This window comes from Ascaphus truei, chromosome 8 (genome assembly GCF_040206685.1).
Source record: "Ascaphus truei isolate aAscTru1 chromosome 8, aAscTru1.hap1, whole genome shotgun sequence".
Lineage (NCBI taxonomy): Eukaryota > Metazoa > Chordata > Amphibia > Anura > Ascaphidae > Ascaphus > Ascaphus truei.
The window spans coordinates 96,305,038-96,325,446 of NC_134490.1; the positions used below are offsets into that span (position 1 = coordinate 96,305,038).

General features: G+C 41.1%; 1 protein-coding gene across 3 annotated transcripts in view; it reads right to left on the reverse strand.

Annotated features, from left to right (window-relative positions):
• The window catches only part of FAM13C (family with sequence similarity 13 member C), a 507,877-nt gene that overhangs the window by 119,580 nt on the left and 367,888 nt on the right, over window positions 1-20,409 (reverse strand). For all 3 annotated transcript variants that reach the window (XM_075612947.1, XM_075612948.1, XM_075612946.1), the window contains exon 8: window positions 9,963-10,075. In XM_075612947.1, the coding sequence (XP_075469062.1) occupies window positions 9,963-10,075 (113 nt within the window). The remainder of the gene's footprint in view (window positions 1-9,962; window positions 10,076-20,409) is intronic.

Consider the following 20,409-nt stretch of genomic DNA (forward strand, 5'->3'; position numbering starts at 1 on the left):
TTAAAAAAAGGATCCAATTTCAGTAGTGTCAAATGTGGGTCTTAAATGTTACCTCTCCATATACAGTACTAGGTTGAGAAATGTAGTCTGTTATAAAATTTAATTCTTCTTTAAAAATAATAAATATTGATATAGATTAACACTGATATATTTTAAATGTTCCCGATTTCCCCCTTTCTGTGATGGTAGCACAGATTAGTATACATTTGAATGGTCTAATGTAAATTATAAATATGTGGGTTTTATTTTGCCTATGAGTTCCATGTAAAAAAGATTTTTTACAAATATATCACATTGGAGCTTAAAGCAATCAAGTAGCATATGTTGCATTTTCTTGTACTAGATTGGATAATACATTATACTCATACAAAGAAAGAATTTACTATCAGCAAATGTATAAACTGCGATTCAGTAAATACAGTATACCTTATCCAATGTCCGTGTACCAAACAATATATAGGCCGGAAAACTAGGAAACTCAAACTTAGGTATGCTGAACATATTACCAATATTCAGAAGGGTTTCATGCAACAATCTTTCAAGACATTTTAAAAAGGAGTACCATGATCAAAGTCCAGTGGGAATAAAATGAATTGGTATAGATGTTAGAGGCAAATTGGAGAGGGGGAGATACAGTCAACCAAATCTCTAAGCTAGAGACAAAATGGATTCATATTTTAAAAACATTAGTGCCTTTTGGACACAATGTTGATATAGATTTAAGAGCTTTTCTCCTTAACTAATATGTCTCTCCCCATCTCCGATTATTGCTCCTGCTTGTTCTCTTCTTCTTTTCTATGGCTAACCGTGACAACCTGTTAACCTGCTGCACTCTATTTTTGCGGTATATATGTTTTATTTATTATTACACTTTGTATTATTGAACTTTGAATAAGTGTAGATTTCAAAATGTTTTATTTAATTCATTTATTATATTTGATCTTTTTATTGTCATTATTAAACATTTCTGTGATATTGTATTGTTTGTAGCATCGTACTATGAGTTGTATTCATACAGATATTTCTCCCTGTGTAAATTTGCACGAGTGTCACCATTGGTTGTGATATCTCTAATCTGATTGGAACATTTTTTCTCTCAATTAACAAACTTGAGCATAGACACAGGTATAAATATAAGGTATTTTAATCATACCATTATATCCCTGATGAAGTCTAGATTAGATGAAACGCGTAGGGTTCTCTTAGCATACCTACTTGCTTAGTATATGTTTACTTTTATGGTCTACGTTTTTTAATACAGTTAAAAAATCAATCTGATTTGAGTTGTTTTTTATTAGACTGCCATTTTCCCATTCAATGCTCTCTGTTTATCGGAAGATTAAGACCCATCCTCAGCAATTTGAGGCAAGTATCCAGCTGGGAGTCGGACCGAGAGGCTTTGATCCGGGGGAAACACCCGATCGGAGTGAGTGCACCTGGCATCCTCCTTGGTACTGTGGCGTGGTATCCAGCGGGGGTCTGCACAGCAGAAGATTGAGGCGCCTCCTCAGTACTGTGACGCGATACCCAGAGAGTCTCTACACTTGGAGAGATACCTGAGCGGGGCGACGCAGTGACGAGAGATCCATCTGAGAACCGGAGTGAGAGGTGGTGCATCTGGGGAAACTCCTGGGCAGAGTTGGAGTGCCTGCTACCCGGTGTAAGCTCTACACTTGGGAGATACCTGAGCAGGGCGACACAATGACACGAGATCCGGAGGAAAGCCAGAGTGAGAGGTGGTGCATCTGGTGAAACTTCTGAGCAGAGTTGGAGTACCTGCTATCTGGTGTATACGTGATCTGCACGGTTTTAGCCAGTCGTGAGAGGCTCCCCACCCTGTGAGGTGATGACCCCTTAATCCCCGGAGAAGGAGAGATGCAGGTGCATGATTTGCTGTTCGTGGCCAAATCAACAGAGGAACAGAAACGCTGAAACTCCAAGCTTTGTCAGCGTAAACATCCTATTGCTACTGGTGATCCAGAACGGATGATATCCCAAAGGTAACAAGGTTACTGCATTTAGGAAAGAGCCACAGATACCTTCTTTATTCGTGTGCTCTTGGACTGAGGAAAAGGTAACTGATTAGTGGGCAATGAAAATAGAGACACTGAAAAGGGAACTGACTCACTTCCATGCGGTCTCACACTATTGAATCTCTTGCTACTTTGTAAATTATAATTAACTTTCTCACTTTAACATCTATCTGTGTTCCGGCATCATTGACATTCTTCTACTTTGCTGATTGCAACTAGTTCAGGACACCATTTGATCTACTATCAACATATACTACCAGACCCTCACCTATTAGGTTGTTTGTGTATATAAGGACATTCCTTTTCTTATTGTGCCAAATGGGATATTTACCATAGATACTTAGGTTTTTATGTTAAAACCAGCATTGTGGCTGCATTTCTAAGAAGCAATTTAACCCTATTGTATCTGCGCACGTGATTTATTTATATATCTATCTATATCTATATATAAAATCATTACATTTTAATTTATGGTGGGTGAAAAAGGCAACAAAAAACCTCCACCGTTAGAATATAGCCAATAAAGAATATCACTTGTGAGCACATTCACATGTCTTAGACAGGTCTGCAATCCTGCCTTTCAACCATTATCACCTAGCATACAGTGCTCCCACTGCAGCAAGGGATTCTGGGAAATGACATGCAAATGAGCGTACAATGTGTCACCTTTTGCCTGGAATATCCATACACATGGAACCCATTTAAGCAAATGCATCGCTGTTCACACAGCTTTTAAGCATTGTGCGCTCATTTGCATGTCATTTCCCAGAATCCCTTGCTGCACTCCTAACTGTCAGCTCAAACTTCAAGCACATCCAAAGTTCCAATCTCCCCTCAGGAGATTCTAGCAGCCCTATTGGCTGTCCTGTGTCATGTGTTGTGCAGCCCCTGGGGCTGCTTGAACCTTTGCATGTGCGAACCTTTTCTGCACATGGGAGCGCACAAACAAAATGGCGGCTCCCTTAACGGCTACCCGCTTGCAGCGGAGGTGAGGAGAGCTAAAGGGAGGACCAGGCTACATATATTTATTTCCCAATTTATTACACAAAGAGACATATAGTCTATTTATCGGTGCAACAGGAACAGTTCACAGGCATATAGTATCATCACTAATCTTCTTAATGTCCCCTTTAATGTGAGCAATAAATGTTGATCCTGGGAGTGAAGTAATGTATGCTTGTATATTGGCTCAAGTATAATGAGCGTAGATAGTAGTCGTTTAATATTAATTACCTATGATTCATTATATAGTGGCTGCCTCCATTGTAGGCTTAAATCATAAAGTGGGATTTATGGAGTACTGGGGAGGCACAACAACCTGAAGGTAATGTGCCACCTTTTCACCACCACCAAACAATCTATCTAATACAAGAAAACTCCACAGGTAACTCACTGTTGGTAGAGATGAAGGCTCTGCTGAGCAGGCATCCAAAGTAGATATAAACAAAGGCTCAAGATGTGCATCCAGCCTGATTGAAGATAACAGCAAGGAAATGACCTCAAGAGAGCGATAAGCGGAGCACTGCAGGTAGGGTATTTCGCAGAAGGAAGCGGCACACCAGTAATAAAAAATCTAATTTATTGAGTGACTGCGTGAGACATCCACAAAAATAGAACAAACTAACCCACTCTGACACGTTTCGGGCAAAGCCCTTTGTCAAAGAGTATAACCCCTCGTACAAAAGTGTGGACATAAATAGAAAAGTACCTGATTGACGCCGTCTGTGACCGGAAATGACGTAAGCGGAACTACATGAGAGTCTCGCGAGATTAACCAGTGAACTGGAGATCCAGTGAGACGATCAGAGTTCACGCAACAGCGCCATCTAGTCAGGAGGGCAGCCATTCGGTACTAAACAAATACATAAATCACATAAGCATAGCAATAGTAATTTAGCAATGACTGAAATCGGAGGTTATTAGGTCATGTCAGTCATAAGTGACATGTTAACATCTAGATATCCATGGCACAAAGCCAAAGGAATAAACAGTCAAGAGGAAAGAACTAATGCTAAGCATATATGAAAAAAAGACATAACAAACATATAACTAACAATACTAAAAATCTACGCTGACCCTTCACCTACTGTTTGTACACTGGCGACACACTTTATTCGAGCTTGGCTAGTCCCACGAATTCGGGTATACCCGGGTGTATTGAGGTTTGTGTCTGTTTTCTGCCCGAGTGCATTGAGTTATTTTCCAAGCAGGGATTGAAGCATTTTATTCCCGCTGGCTGCAATACTGCACAGTATATATATATATACTGCATTACAATTCATGAATTTATGCCATCTGGTAGACACGCGAAGCATTGCAGCCTATTAAATCCTAATCATTATCATTTAACAGATCAGCCGCCCATCAGCCAGGCATGAACCCAGGCTGGGAAGGCAAATGCAACGGGGCTTGTCAGAGGTGAGGAGTGGCGCATTCCAGGTATCTGCCAGGTACATACTGGGTATTTGCTCGAATAAAGTGTGTCGGTGCAGTAAGTAGGCATTTAATACGAGCCAAGTCTTGTTCTACCAGCTATATGTGATTTTACTGCACCATTATCTTGTTTCTTCTGCCTTTTGGGGTGTTCCTGAAATTTCGCTCCCTTCATACCCTGGATCTATGCTGTTACTATAGGGAATTTGTACATTTCCCTCTGAAGGTCGAGAATTTTTCTAATTCACCTTACACTTTATTGTATCATTTGCATCACTGTATGTTATGTTTACACTTTGTGTTGTTTAGCGCTGTGTCAAATCACTTGGGTTACTTAATTAAAAACATCACCATCACAAATACAATTTGTGTGACAAGAGACAAAGAAGTTTCACATAAAATGTGCATGCTCGGCACACACACAATTTTTTTTCTGTTAGAAAGGGGGACATAGGACTCCTGAGGTGCAAGTCCTTAAATTAAGCCTGGTAGAATCTGCGTAATTGGGTATGATCATTTGTTAGTTGGAGTTCTAAATCTATATAGTAGCCCTGTTGTTGGAATTTGATCAAGTTTAAGTATGCATATCAGAACATAGTTGTAACGAGTGCTCACCACAAACAGGACGGGACCGCGAGGCTGAAGTGGGGATGTTGGAATACACCGACCTCCAACCGCGAGACTGCATCTGGAGTGCAGAGTAAGGTAGTGTAGCTGGGTCAGTATAGGAGAGATCAGAATGGTTGTATATACTCACCGTTGTCAGGGATTGGAGAAGTCGGATAGTCATTGTGCGGTGCCGGGGTCCAGGAGTAGAGAAGGTAGAAATCCAATAGCAAGCCGAGGTCAAGGGTCAGAGAGGCGGAGGTCCAGATACAAGCCGAGGTCAAAACAGGAACAGGATACGCAAGACAAGACAGCAAACAGAGTTTATGCTCAGCCATTTAGTAGGAGGGCTGGCTGAGTATTTACAGGGCTGGCAGCCAATGGAAAGGCAGCACACAGGTGCAAGGTAACGAATGAAACCCGCCCCCTAGACATATGCAGTCCACTGATAGGCAGGGGCGGGGAGAAGTGCAGGTGAATAGAAATTAGAGATGTAGTTAACCACTCGTGTGCCCATGGTAGTGCGGTGGCTGCGCGTAGCGCACCTTAACCATGATGTCACAAGGGCGGAGCCTGAGTGAGATGCGTGCGGTGTCCCCCAGTCTGGTAGAGCAGCGTGCGTCAGACACTTTATCACGGGATGAGTCACGGGGTTGGGGCATAAGCGCGGAACATGTGGTGTCCCCCAACCTGGTAATGCGGCGCGCGTCACCTGTTCCGTCACGGGGTTCCTCCCCAGGGGCAAGGCTGATGGGCAATCCTCACAACAGTAACACCTTCCAGATAATACTTTAATCAATGCACACACCCTGTAGTGTGTACTACTATTTATTTAAGTAGATACTGCTGTCGCTTCAATTCTAGACATCAACAGCAACCAACCATGCAGTTTGTTCATTGTTTGGTTTGTATTATTAAAGATAAATACTTACTTGAAGGGTTGGAAACATTAACATGGTTAATTAAGTATGTTGTGCCCTAACTGTTCCACTATGTCTAAAACCTAAAATAATATTTAATTGTAGTATATTTAGAAAAGATGGTTGACATTATGATATATTAATAGAGTAGAATATAGCATGTACTGTAATAACAGCAATAATGTTTTGTTGCACAAAACAAAAGTACAAACTGTAAACATGCCCATAGGTGCTTATTAGCAATTGTTACAAAGCACTTGGAGGGAGGGTTTTTGACCCGGGAGACAACCCAACCATACACCATTGGCCATTACAACATGGCTTGAGTATTTGGGATTAGTATATATCAGGAATTCTAGGCCTTCAGCAAGCTGGTTTTGATTGGGTGTTGGAGTTGGCCAGGTAAAAGTGGAGCAGTTATGTGCGGTGCTCAAGTGATGACAGCACTGTTTTGCTTTATATTTCTAGCTTTCAGTGTCCTGAAGCATTAAGCGACTTTGTACCATTGGGCACTCGTTCACCATTGGACGGGTAAGAGAGCGGTTTACTGCCCATGTAGAAATCGGATGAATAAAGCCTGTTGGTTGAGGTGCAGGGGATTACGTTGAAATGAAGTCTTGCTTTAGTTCAGCCAGTTATGCTGATCCTTTCTGTACTGTAATTGTGATACGTGCTGGGGGGAATGATTTAAGGAGAAGTAAGACAGTAGATTTGATCCATAGAATCCATAGGGTCTTAGATTATTTTTCTGAATGCTACATTGGTCTGGTCTGAAGTAGTTCCTAGATTTAAGTGGGTGGGAACTTTGAATGTTGCCACATGAATCTGAACAAGATGGTTTCAGAATTTGAGAGATGTTTGGGAGGTTTAGTTGTTAGGCATAAGAAGATGGGGGTAAAGGCCTAGGGTAAATATATGAGATGTGGCTTTGGGCCTTTGTAGTTTACGTTTTAAGGCTTTGGTTTTTGAGGGGTTGCTGATGCCAATTTGAGGGGTTCTAATGTCTTCGGCGGTGACAGAGCCTTGCCAGAGTTTTTGTTTTAATGGGGGCTTTATTGACCTTCCCCATTTTGGGTCTGTTTTAAGAGAAGTTGATGCAGGTGCATGTCTGTAAGGCGGTGCACCTTACAGTCTGCCTACGTCTTGGGCTAATGTACAGATGTAGCGGTCATTATTTTAACAAATCACGGCGCCATTTTTGTGCGTGCTGCTGTACTCCACGCGGCATGAACGCAGCCAATCGCCCCAGGCATACGTGTTTATCGCGGTTGCTTTGTTTGAATTTCATGGATTGCGTGCAATTAAATGCAATGAAATGAATGAATTGTAATGTGTACAGTACTGTGCTACTGTGTCAATTTCAGGTGTTTAAAAGCCACAACACTAAAATACCATTTTATGCACTTGCGTCTTAAGGCGGTAAAGTTGGAAGAAATCCTGCGCCATCACATGGGTATTCCGAGGTATATACCCCGTGATTTGTTAAAATAATGGCCGCTGCATCTGTACTACATAGAGAATAATATACGGTCAGACAAGACTACAAACAAAAAGATTACAGTACATTATCAAATTCTGAGTTATATTCAGGGAATGGTGCATGGGGAAAGAGTACAACAAAATCAGACAAATATATGTGTGTTCTCCAGCACTCAAAAATGAGGACAGAAATCGTTATTAATCAGAATAAGATAAGACCTTATTACCTCGTTCACAATAATGACAATACAGGTTTGAAAAACATGACTTCTGACAAAAGGTAATGATGAATCAACATGTCTGTATATGGAAAACGTATGATGTAAGTACCACTGATAGATACTGTAAATAATGTACATATCACGTATTATTGCAAAGGTAAATAATTGCTTTGGAGAGTAGTCAGGAATTGCTGAAGCCAATTTAAGAGGGTTGAATGTCCCTTGCAAGAGTTTTTGTTTTAATGGTGGCTTTATTGAGCTCGTCCATTTTTGGTCTGTTTTGGGAGTGGGTGATACAGGTGCACGGGTCTAAGGCGGCGCCTATAGTCTACCTAGGTCTTGGGCTGATGTCATATATTAGGAAGTTCCCATTTGGCTGGAAAGCAAGTGCTTGGTAAGTTTTAACTGTAGCTGGCAAGGTCAGGTGTGTTACCTATTGAAGAATATTTACAACCCCTTAACTGTGTAGTGTTTTTCTTTTTGAGTTGCTGATTTTATAATAGGGGGTTGGAAGTACACTGGGATGAGGTACTCTGGGGGATATGAATAAAATGTTTTGCAAACAGAGGCACTATCATTTTAACTGTCTGTTACTGTGTCAAAGTATCAAGGTACTGCATTGTTTACACATAATATAATATTTTGAGTCATGACGCCTAGCATGTAGCCTTTGGCTACCACAAATGCATGTAGAAGTAGTTTGGGGCACCATTAATGTAATATAATCACAGAAAAAGGCAGGTCAAGGCTTACTAATAAGAAGTGTTTGCTTACTGGTTCTGCCATTGGTAGCCAAGAGGAGAGAGGTAGAATTTCTACTGGCTGAAATGGTGATATAGTGCCTCTGTTTTACAATAATAGATCAAGACAAGTTCAAGGGCTTCTTTCACAAAGCCATGCTAACGGTAACTGGCTTGAGAAAGACCACTACAGCTACAGCAACTGTGACCCAGTTAAAATACCATTTGGCAATCCCTTGTGATCTATTACAAGCTTTACAGGGCAATAACTTGTTCTTGATAAAGTCTATGTAAAGGGATGCATACAATGTAGAACTTTATAATAACAATGATTACTATTTGCTTCAATGGATAAACAGATGATGCAGAGCCACTCTGTCCTTGTGAACCAGAGCCTAGTTAGTCCAAAATACTTTCTTAAGATGCCTTTTTCATGCCCACTTGTATGCTCATCTCATCAATTCTTCTTTAGGTGGGTATTTTAAGGAAATATTGTTTAACTAAATATTTAATATAAATCATTATATTATATTATTGTGCTTTTGCAATTAGGATTTCGTATACACATTTGCAAAGATATTCAGAATATATAAAATGTCTCAACAGTCTGCATTACATTATAAATCAAACAGAAAAAAATAACGGGTAATGACTTACATGTTTTAGGCCAAGATTTATTAAACAGTGCCAAGTCATTTTAAACATATGTTAAAGCTTTAGCACGATTTAGTACATCTGGGCCACAATGCTAAACCCTAAGGTATTTTTAGGTCCATTCACTATAATGAGCATGAAGGAAGACAAAAGCTAAGCACCGTTTAAAAATCTGGTCATGGGAACTTTCATCTATGGTAACTACAATATAGTAAACCCAATTCTCAAGTCTCATCAGTCCCCAAGACGCCCTTCACGGAAACCTTCTATCTTCACAAATAGAGATGTGTGAATGGTTTGCGAAATTGCAGTATGTTGGCGAAAACCCACAAATTTCACCAAAGTTCAGCCCCAAAAATCGGCAAGCCGCGTGACGCTGATGTGCAAGGTCCCACTTTGCGAAATCTAAATAATTTGCACATATAAATTTCCACATTTCGTTCTCAGGGCCTGATGTGAAGATAGATGAAACACATAATCCATTAAAAGAACCCATTTAAAACGTTTGCGTGACTATAAAAAAAGTAAGAGTGAAGTTTCTCACTTAAAAAGGATTGTGTGATTCACATTTTTTCAGCTCTGTTACAAAGCTCCCTCAAATGCAGCGGACTCAAATGGTTTTCATACCCTTGAATAAAGTATGAAATTAAGAGTACGAGTGATTAGTAATTTGGCAGCAAATGCAGTCGTTCTTGTGTAAACTGAATCCTAAGTGGAGGACTCTTTGCTCTGAGAACATAATTGCTGGATGGTGCTTTTGGCATGTATAAAGTGCATGAACAAACAAAGCAATCTACCCACTTTATCACCATCAATACCTAAACAGCATTGTAAGGTTGTTTTGAAAGCTGGATAATGAATGCTTTAGCTGCTTACCTTGGCTGAAAATCAGTTGCTTCTCTGAGTGCTATATGATGAGGATGATCTTGAGATGCCATTCCCTTTCTACACCAACTTTCTGGAAGGCATGTCATTACCGTCTCCATTTCCTGTAGAAACAAAACAGCAATTTGAAGTATTTGTGGCCAAAAGTGTGTTAAACAGAGCCTGTTTTGATAAGAAATATGCTCTCCATTTTCTGTTAATGGAATATGCTGCTGATGCAATCGTGATCTCTCTGGAAAACAGCTATAATGAACCAAATAATCTGGAAACAGAGAAAAAGCCCCCGGTGAGAGATATCTAGAAAACAATTGTGTTTCCTCTATGTGGAACGGGTGCTCAAAGTACGCACATGACTTAAATACTAGACTATAAAAGTAAAACAAATCTTCCAAAACCATTCAGAGCAAAAAGAGCTGCCAATTAGTGTTACCGTAACAATTATTATTATCGCTCATATGTAAAGCGCCTACATGTTCTGCAGCGCGGTACCACGGAGGTACAAAAGTTATCTATGTTACATAAATACAATGAGTACCAAATAAGGACAAACACACGCAAACAGATACAGAAGATAATGGGGGCCCTACTTGTGAGAGTTTACAATCTAGAGAGAGTAAGGGGCAATGTTCAAGGAAAAGGTAATTTGGTTGCTCATTGTGGGACAGAGTATGCCTCAGGGTAGAGTATGGTCCAGCTGCACAGCTGATCCCATTAAGGTTTGGGGGTAAGGATGTTAGAGGGCGTTCATGTGGATTTCGGCCCTGCTGCGCAGCTGGCTCCAATAGGCGTGGAGGGGATGGGAGGGGGGGGGGGGGATTGGATGTTGATGGATGTAACAATCTATTTGATCCCTTTTATTTCTAGCTCACCTAAACAGAACATCACTGAATTCCCTGGGAAGCATGGAATGGGTTCAGGCCACGACAGCCAATGAATGAGAGGCATAACATTGACTCTATTCGTTGGCCTCCTAAAGTGACCAATTGCCATCTTTATTCCCCAGAAGCACCGTGACAGAAGTGATTATCTCCATTACCAGGGGGGTGTAATCTGTAAAACACCTTTCTGAAGCTTTATTTAAAAAAATAACATTTTCTTATTGGCACCAGCATCCCACATACACCAGCTTATAATTTTTGGATTTTCAGTAATGCCAAAAAAGTCATAATTTTATCAATACAGTGGGAAATCATGATTTACTTCCAAGTGAATATATTACATTTTAGAGATTTGTAGAAAGCAATAAAGCAGGGTTGTAAGAGATGTGTGCAGAGGCACGCAATGGAGACTGTTTAAAGGTGAAATTAAAATAAGACTTTATTGCACCCGTTCCTTTAAACAATACAGCAAACACCAAAGAAAAACCTACTCTACTTTGGAGACATCACTACACATTTTACTATAGCCCTATCTAACTGGGTGGGTAGCTAAGCTGCGTACCACTATATATATATACCCAAGAGTCCAAAAAGTATCTGGGGTTTCTTTAGGGGAAGGCCCCTCTGTTCTCCTGGGTCAGCATCCTTATGTGGTATGGCACTCTTTGTGTCCAGGTATAGAGGTCTTGTCCCCTTGTCTTGCTAGCAGCATACAGTCCTTCTGTGTGCATCAAGACATCTTCATTTCCTTAGTTTAGCCCAGGTGTGGGCTAAGGAATCTCTGCAGTTTGTTCCCTTGGGCAGCTCCCTTGTGAGCTAAGGAACATCGTCAGTCTTTCCTTCCTTGGTCAGTTCACTTGTGAGCTAACAAATATCTATTTTCCCCAGGTCAGCCCAGTTGTGGGCTAGGGAATCTCCTTCCTGTTTCTCAGAACAGGCTTTTTCTGACCGTCCTAATCAGCCATGTGCAGTCTGGTTGATTGCTGGTGTGTAATTAACCAGCACACTGCTGGATTAGAGGCCAGTTTTTTCAACAGTGATAAGTCCCTGTTACAAGGGTGCTGCGTATTTCTAATAAAAATAGCTTTCACCTGTCCTTCAAAAAACCTTTTTTTTTTTTTTTAAGGGACTGCACCTTAACAGGTTAACCCATTTCCTAGACAAGGCTAAGAAAACCTTAGAATAATGGTGCTGCCAAGTCTGAATACATTGTTAGATAGTAATCCATTGTAAAAGTCAGACATTGTTTAATATGTATTCAAATGCTTAGATATGATTTAAAGCTGCAGTTCAGTCAATATCCTGCATGTGTGTTTTTTTTAATAAATCAGTTCTGTAGTAAGAAAAAATACTTTTAGCATTTTCTGTTTTTAAAAAAACAACTTTGAAAGACCAATTTTCTTGTATTCTATTTTAACAGCCATTTGCTAAGGCACTGCCCCTTCATGTCCTGTCACAAGCTCTGGCACACCCCTTTGTCAGCCCTGCCCTCCCTCTTGCACATGTCAGTGCATAAATGCTCATGAATATTCATGAGCTTCCACTGCCAGTCAAGCAGATTATAAACAAATGCCAGCTTTTAATATGTCACCAAATGTCGACCTATCAATACATGGAAAACTAATTGAGCTGCAGCTATACTGTTCTTTAGGTAATTAGAGATTGCCCACATAAAACTATTGAAGTAAAAAAAAAAAAAAAAAAAAAAAAAAAAGACTGAACTGCAGCTTTAAGGTTGTCCAAAGTTGCAAACAAATAACAAAATACACAAATGGTTGCAAAAAAATGTGTTAATATGTTTTGGCTTTAATATCTAACGTGCTATACACCTGCTAAACCTCTTAATATATGTAACGGGTTTTCTGGCCTAGCCTGACCCACCCAATCTCACATTGGCCCCTGTGGTCTAACCAGTCCCCATTACATGGTCGTGTCTGGTGGTGCACCTGTTGGCAACAGGACTCCTGAGTCTCCCGCATGATGGTGTTTGGGGATTGCCAACCCAGACAGGCAGCTGAGGTAGTGTGCTTGAGTCCTACCTACATACAGTGCAGCGCCTCCACCTCATCAGGATCTCTGCGTCCGCAAGGAGATGGTTCTGATGAGGAACTCCTTCTTGGTGGTGCCTTCCACTGGAGAGTAACTTCACACTCACACAGTGGGGTTGTCTTTGAACAGGGCATCTTTATTGTAGCTTGGTGGTATGGGCCAGCTGCCCCTTGCAGCAGTTAGCTCAGCCGCCCATCTTGCCGTGCTGTCCCTTAGAAAGGTATGCCCTCCCAATGGAGTGGGATCCCCTCTCCCCTCAGGGAGATCACCCCTGTGCCAGGTCCCTGGACACAGTGTGGCCTTGTCAGGCTTGATGCTACTTGACGTAGAAACTGGCCACTAGTTACTGCACTAGTGGGCCCTTTACTCACAAGTCTCAACCCAGACTTATTCCTTCCTCCAATAACTAACTTTTGGCAGTGCTATGCCTTATATACTTCAGAAACTGGCACCTCTCTGATGTCACTAACGGTGGACTCAGAGTAGGCAGCCACTCCCCTCCATGTATATGACACCTCACCAGGGTGTGAGGGCAAACCTCCATGATTACTGCTGGCAACCCTGTAACTTACCAGGCTTACTGCCAGCAGGAGAGGAACTGCAGACCATTTGACAGCATGGCTACATATACATAACACACTGGCCCATATTTACTAAGAAGTGCTATATAAGACACCTTGAAGCCTGTCTTAATTCAATCTCATGGAGCAACGCAGCTTATTAATTATGGTTCGCTGTATTTATGTAGTCTATTAAATAAAACCAAAATGTACTTCTACAAATGTGTATTCACACTACAAAAAATGTATGTAAACTAGGCAAAAATGCATTCATAATTAAAAGAAAAGGGGTTTAGCACGTGGTGTGAATTTTTGTAAAAGCCTTAAAATAATAAAATGACTAATGTTAAGCATAAAAATGGGGTGGCATTATGAACAATAAACTGCTATTAACAAAGGCACTGTCTTGTAGCATCAATGCACTAGGAAAAGTTTTACTGTACAATATTTTCGCCGATTTAACATTCAGTTTACTAGGAATTATTAATGCACAATAGCCTTGCGTCACTGACCTAATTTCTATGCAGGTGTTTCCTGACAATGCAGGGGATCTGCGGTAGTCAATAAGTAATTTTGAGATAATAATTGAAGCAGTAAAAAGACTCTATTCTCATCTTTACTGCTGACGATTTATGGCTTTACTGAAGAGGGTATTTCCAGATATTGCCAACGTTTTCAATTATTAACTTTGGCTTCGTTGACATTGAATGGTTTAAAACTGGAGCACCCTTTTATGATATTTGTAAGCAGCACTATTGTGAGCCATTTGGTTTCAATGATATGCTAATCTGCTCCTACTGTCATTCAAATAGGCATTGACAGCAGAAACCAATTAGTAAGTGTAACATTTAAAAAAAAACATTTTCCTCACTCATTGGTTCTCCAACATGGTTTTGCCTATGACAATACTGACCAACTCTCCCTATTCATGAGGGGGACTTAAGGACACTCACTTTAAGTACACTCGCGAGTAAGGACATATCGCCCAATAGGCAAACGGCAGCTCACGTATGCGCCTGTCAGTATGTCCTGAACAGCAATACCGGCTCCCTACCTGTACCGAAGCTGTGTGCAAGTGCGGAGACTATAGAGCCTGTTACACATGCGTTATTTACATCAGTTATGCACGTATATGATTATTGCAGTACAGTACATACATCGATAAGTGGAAAAAAAGGTAATGCTTCCCTTTAAGTACATTTTCGCTTTACATACATGCTCCGGTCCCATTGCGTACGTTAATGCGGGGTATGCCTGTATAGGATAAAGTATCTGTTGTCTAAATTAAGCATAGGTTGAACTTGATGGACATACGTCTTTTTTCAACCTCATCTACTATGTAACTATGGGCTCTATGCAGTAAGCGCCGAAAAGCCGTTTTTCACCATTTTCTCGCCAATATTGCCTTCCAGATTCAGTAAGCGCCGATAAGCTCCAAAATCTGCATTTTTTTTTAGCTGGAAAAAACTTTTCGGCAGGACCCGGCAGGACGGACCTCCGGAAGAAAGAAGAAAGAAGAGGACCGGGGCGTGGCAACAGACGGTAAGAAGACCCCCAGAAGACCCCAGAAGAATAAGAAAGAAGACAGAAGAACACAGATCAAGATCCCGTTGACGCTTTGGATTATAAAAAAAAGTCTTGGTTTATTTATTTATGGTTTCTTATTTTATGGGTTCCTGTTGCTGTGCGTGGATTGGTTTGAGAGCTTGGTGTTCAACGGGAGTCGGAGAGTGGGGCAGCTAATGGTAAGTTAACAAAAGAAATGTATTTTGTCATTTGTTATATGTGATACAATTTTTTCCCATTATCATTTCTTGCCATTGTATGTATGTACATTGTATGTATGTATGTATGTATGTATGTATGTATGTATGTATGTATGTATGTATGTATGTATGTCTCTATCGATATATACATATAGGGTAAGAAATGATTTGGTTAGGAATGCTTGTTTTGCACTATGTAAATGTATTTTGATATGCTGCTATTCTTAAATGTGTGTAATGTAATTATTAATTAGATAGATGTAATTTTTGGTGTTGTATGCTGTACATAGTCAGGGTGAGTCTTGCTTTTTTACAGTGGTTTATTTTTTGGTACTACTATTTTGTCAGATGTTAACTTTGTTGGATAATGGGTTTGTTTAACGATTAAAAGAGTTAATTGTCTAATTTATTTGGATGGTATTTTAAATGTTTTGGGATTAATTTGATTAATTAATGGTAATTTATTTTGGTTGCCTTGCTTGGTTTAAATAGTATACTTGTTTGGATTTCATTGTATTTTCTTTTGAATATTTTATTGTTAACATTGATTGGCAGAGTGCACATGGTGCACAGATTTTATGCATCATGTATACAATGTAAATTTAATGTTTTGATTGGCATTTGATGCTTTTGATTGGCAGATGATAATGATTTTATTAGGAAGTAGGATTTTGGTTGACTGTGGCTGATATGGAGAAGTGGTATTTTTATTTGTGCATGTTTTTGTTAACCCTTAAACATTTCTTTGTATATTGGTTCATCATGTGTATATATATATATATGTATGTATATATATATATATATATATATATATATATATATATATAATAAATATATATATATATATATATATATTTGCATGATGAAGCCACTGTACAAATGAATGGGTGAAGGGTGGGTATCGGGCCAGGGTGGCTTAACCCCTTAATTACCTTTGTGGTTATTATCCGATAAGGTAATTAAGGGGTTAATTGATATCAGAATGTAATTGCAATGTATTGGCTATGTATTTTGTTGGCAACGGAGGACACGGATTTTGCTGGCGAGGGGGCTTCTTATTGATGAGGTCAGTAGAACTTTATTTATTTTATTATACTAGTTAATGTATTTAATAGTGGGCAAATAATCTATTATCCCTATCTGGATAATAGTTATTTTGCACATTATTGTTCTGTATGTGTTGGGGGGGGGGGGGGGGGATTGATGTATTTAATCTATAGGACATGTTTATTTTTTTTACATACAGGGTTGTTTCCTCAGGTCTGCGGGGGACCTATGGAGACCACCTGTGGTCTCCTCGGGCTTCTCACGGGTAAACGGCTGCAGGGTCCATGGGGGACACCTGCGGGGAAGAACCGGTGGCCCCACATCTGTGGGGGCACCGCGGACCTGTAGGGACCACCCGAGGGCCCCCAGACCCCCGTAGGAACCACCCGAGGCCCCTCAGACACCTGTGGGTCTGTCCCGGGGCCCCCAGACAGCCACAGGCCTACCAGTGCGGACCCCATTGTGGCCCACGGTGACCCACGGAGACCACCTGGTGGACCACGGTGCCTGGCGGGGACCACCCGTAGACCTCCAGACCCTATTTGAAACATGGTGCTGTTCTACTGTAGGTCTGTGAGGTGACCCGTCAGGCCCACGAGGACTCCCGTGGGCCTGTGGTATTAACCCTGTATGTAAAATAATAAATCATGTATTTATGGGGGGGGGCACAGGGGGTGGGTTATGTAATTAATAAATATAATGATGTTTATTGTGGGGCTGTGTATTGTTTTTATTGTGGGTACTGGGGGTGGGGGAAGGGGGTATTGGCCCCAAGGGTATGTGGGTAGGCCTCCCGGCTGGGTATTGGGTGAGTGAGGGTGGTTCGGCCTCACGGGGTGGGGGGTAGTGGGGGAGGGTATTTAGGCCTCCCGTGTGGTGGGTGAGGGTGGGTTAACCCCTGAATGACTGTAGCGGTTAATAACCGCTATGGTGATTAAGGGGTTAGGGGACATTACATTGGCTGTTTTGATTCTTGTTTATGTTTTGCAGCATCGGAGGGGGCATGGACAGTGATGAAGAGGAGGATGGCCTTCATCGTGCAAGCTGGACATGGGTGAGTGAAATATGTATTTATTGTTCTTTATTTATTTTAAATGGGCAAATTCACTATTATCCATATGTGGATAATATTAATTTTGCACATTACTATACTGTATGTGTTAAGGGTGGTGTATTTATGTGTTGTAATTTTTTTTGGAGTGCACTGAATTGGTACTGCAGGCCTGCGGGGAACACCCGAGGGCCACCGCCGGCCTATAGTATCATTGCTGTGCATCCCAAAACTGTGATATATGTAATGGGGTATAGGGGTTGTTGGGAGCACAGGGGGTGTATGTTGTTTATTGCAATGTTTATTGGGGGGCAATTGTCCCCAATAAACATGCAATTATGCCTTAACCCTTCATTGCCTTAGCGGCTATCCGCTAAGGTAATGAAGCAGCATTAATGTATTTAATAATATTGTGTTGGAGCAGGGGGTCCCCTGAGCTGAACCGCATTGATTTCTGGCTCAGGGACCACCTGCTTCCCGAGTTACAGGCCCCGGTATGGGGCATTGGTGCCAGTGTCAACGCCATCTTTATAGCGGGCACGTCACATATGGGATGCTATAAAGATGGCGGCAACACTGGCACCCGATGACCCATACCGGGGTCTGTAACCCGGGAAGCAGGGGGTCCCTGAGCCAGAAATCAATGCGGTTCAGCTCAGGGGACCCCCTGCTCCCGTACACTATTATTAAAAATACATTAATGCTGCTTCATTTCCATAGCAGATAGCCGCAAAGGTAAGGAATGATTGTTTATTTATATGTGTGTTTTACTCATAGTGTAGATGTGCAGAGGGTCTTCAGAGCTGAACCGCTTTGGTTATAGGTCCGGGGACCCCCTGCTTCCCGAGATACAGGCCCCTTTATGGGGTGCCGGTATCCCTCTGCTTTGTTTACATTTCGCGGTCACGTGATCGGGACATTTAAATGCAGAGGGATACCGGCACCTCATAAAGGGGTCTGTATCTCGGGAAGCAGGGGGTCCCCGGACTTGAAACCAATGCGGTTCAACTCCGGAGACCCCCTGCACATGTACACTATGAATAAAATTTGATTTGAAATTTATTTTATTTTGCCGAGGTTCGCGCAGAGAGAGCGGCGGATCTCTCTCTGCTGCAGGCACATCTCGGCAGGGGACGGCGTAACGGCAAACAGACTGTCTCGCCACCGGCTACTCGGCGTGTTGCTTTAGCAGTGATTCGCCAGGGATTCGGCCCTTCCTGAATACTACGAGGGCAAATCGCCAAAATCATGCCGATATTGAACCCCTGCCGAGAGTGCTTTTTCGGTGCTTACTGCATGAGGCCCTATGTATGCTCAACTAGAGAGTCCTCATGACCGTAGGACTTGCCCTGCTCTTCTCTGTTCCTCTTAAGTACAACCCCCCACCAACAAAAATAAATAAACAAAAGGAGAACTGGTTGCATAGTAGAGTCCACCCATAATATCAAGTTTTTGGGAAAATTGTTATTTTAAATCACTTCTGCGGTTCACCGAACAAAACCTCCAACTAAGCTTAGGAATTTCCAATTCACGTAACAACTCTGGTTACTATAACTTTAGAAATTGCGAAAGGTACTGTTTTATTAGTTAGTTATGAGTCCCTAATAATGCAGTACCCAATGTATATACAGAGTTACTGTACATGCCGTGCTCCTTTTCAGAGTAAGGATTTTGCCCTGAATTTTAACATTCAATACAGCTATATTGCTATAAAGAACACATCTTAAATTATAAAGATAAAATGGCAAAACAATTAATTATGTAGATAAGATTTATTTATTGTATTGCAACAAATCCAGAAAATTTTGGGAAAGTCAGAACACTTCAAATAGCTTTAATAATGAAGGTCTGAACTATTGTATTTAATTGTAAACACCAGTAATAAAAAGTTCAGTCCGCGCTCTGGCTCTTTAAACTTGGAGTGTTGGTCCCTCTCAGTTCTCTTGCTGCTTCTGTGTTTATGAGGTGTCTCCCCCACCTCCAAATGTGGTCTCCACTGGAACCCCGATGGTGATACCAATATCAGCAAAACAAGAAAAAACACAAAAGCGCACCAAGATGAGAGATAGATATTGTATTAGCAACAAATAATAAAATTAGTAACTTACATATAAAATTTCTTTAATAATCCCCGATTCTGGTGTCTATCACAGGAGTAGGGCATCACATAGGAAGTATGAAGGGTAATCTCAGTTCTGAGAGATCAGACCCGCGCGCTGGGGCTGTTTCTGTTCACTCTCCTGTCCTCCACGTGTGGTAGCGTGGTGCGGAGTGTAGCGACTGTTATGGCTGGCGGTTTTACTACCCACCACCAGTACACACTCAAGTGTACCATTCCTGCTTATTTCCGATCGTTTCTATGCTATCAAAAACGGACAGGCATCCTAAGGACACCTATTGAAGGCCCCGGTTCCTGCACATGCGTGCTACGCTCCGCACCACGCTACCACACGTGGAGGACAGGAGAGTGAACAGAGACAGCCCCAGCGCGCGGGTCTGATCTCTCAGAACTGAGATTACCCTTCATACTTCCTATGTGATGCCCTACTCCTGTGATAGACACCAGAATCGGGGATTATTAAAGAAATTTTATATGTAAGTTACTAATTTTATTATTTGTTGCTAATACAATATCTATCTCTCATCTTGGTGCGCTTTTGTGTTTTTTCTTGTTTTAATTGTAAACACATTTCAAGTACTAAACTCATATGTCGGCATATCTTTTATGATACACTATGTGTATCTCAGCCATTGTGTCTATTCATCTGTAACATTGCAATAATCTCGTTTTACTGTTGATAAAATAGACATACAGTAGGTATTCATAGTAGCAAAGGTCAAGTGTACAAAGAAACAGTTACCAATCTTTTTAAAAGTATTAATCATTATAACCAAATAAGTAGCAGAACTTTCCATACCACAAATTATTGACAAGTATATCAGCATTTATAGTTATCCCATCCATATATCTACTATCTCCCCATAAATGTAGTTAATCATTGCAATGTGAATATTGTGTTTTCTCCCTAACTGTCCTTCCTTTCTACTACAGGAAGTTGTGCCACAGTAATATAGAATATAATTCTG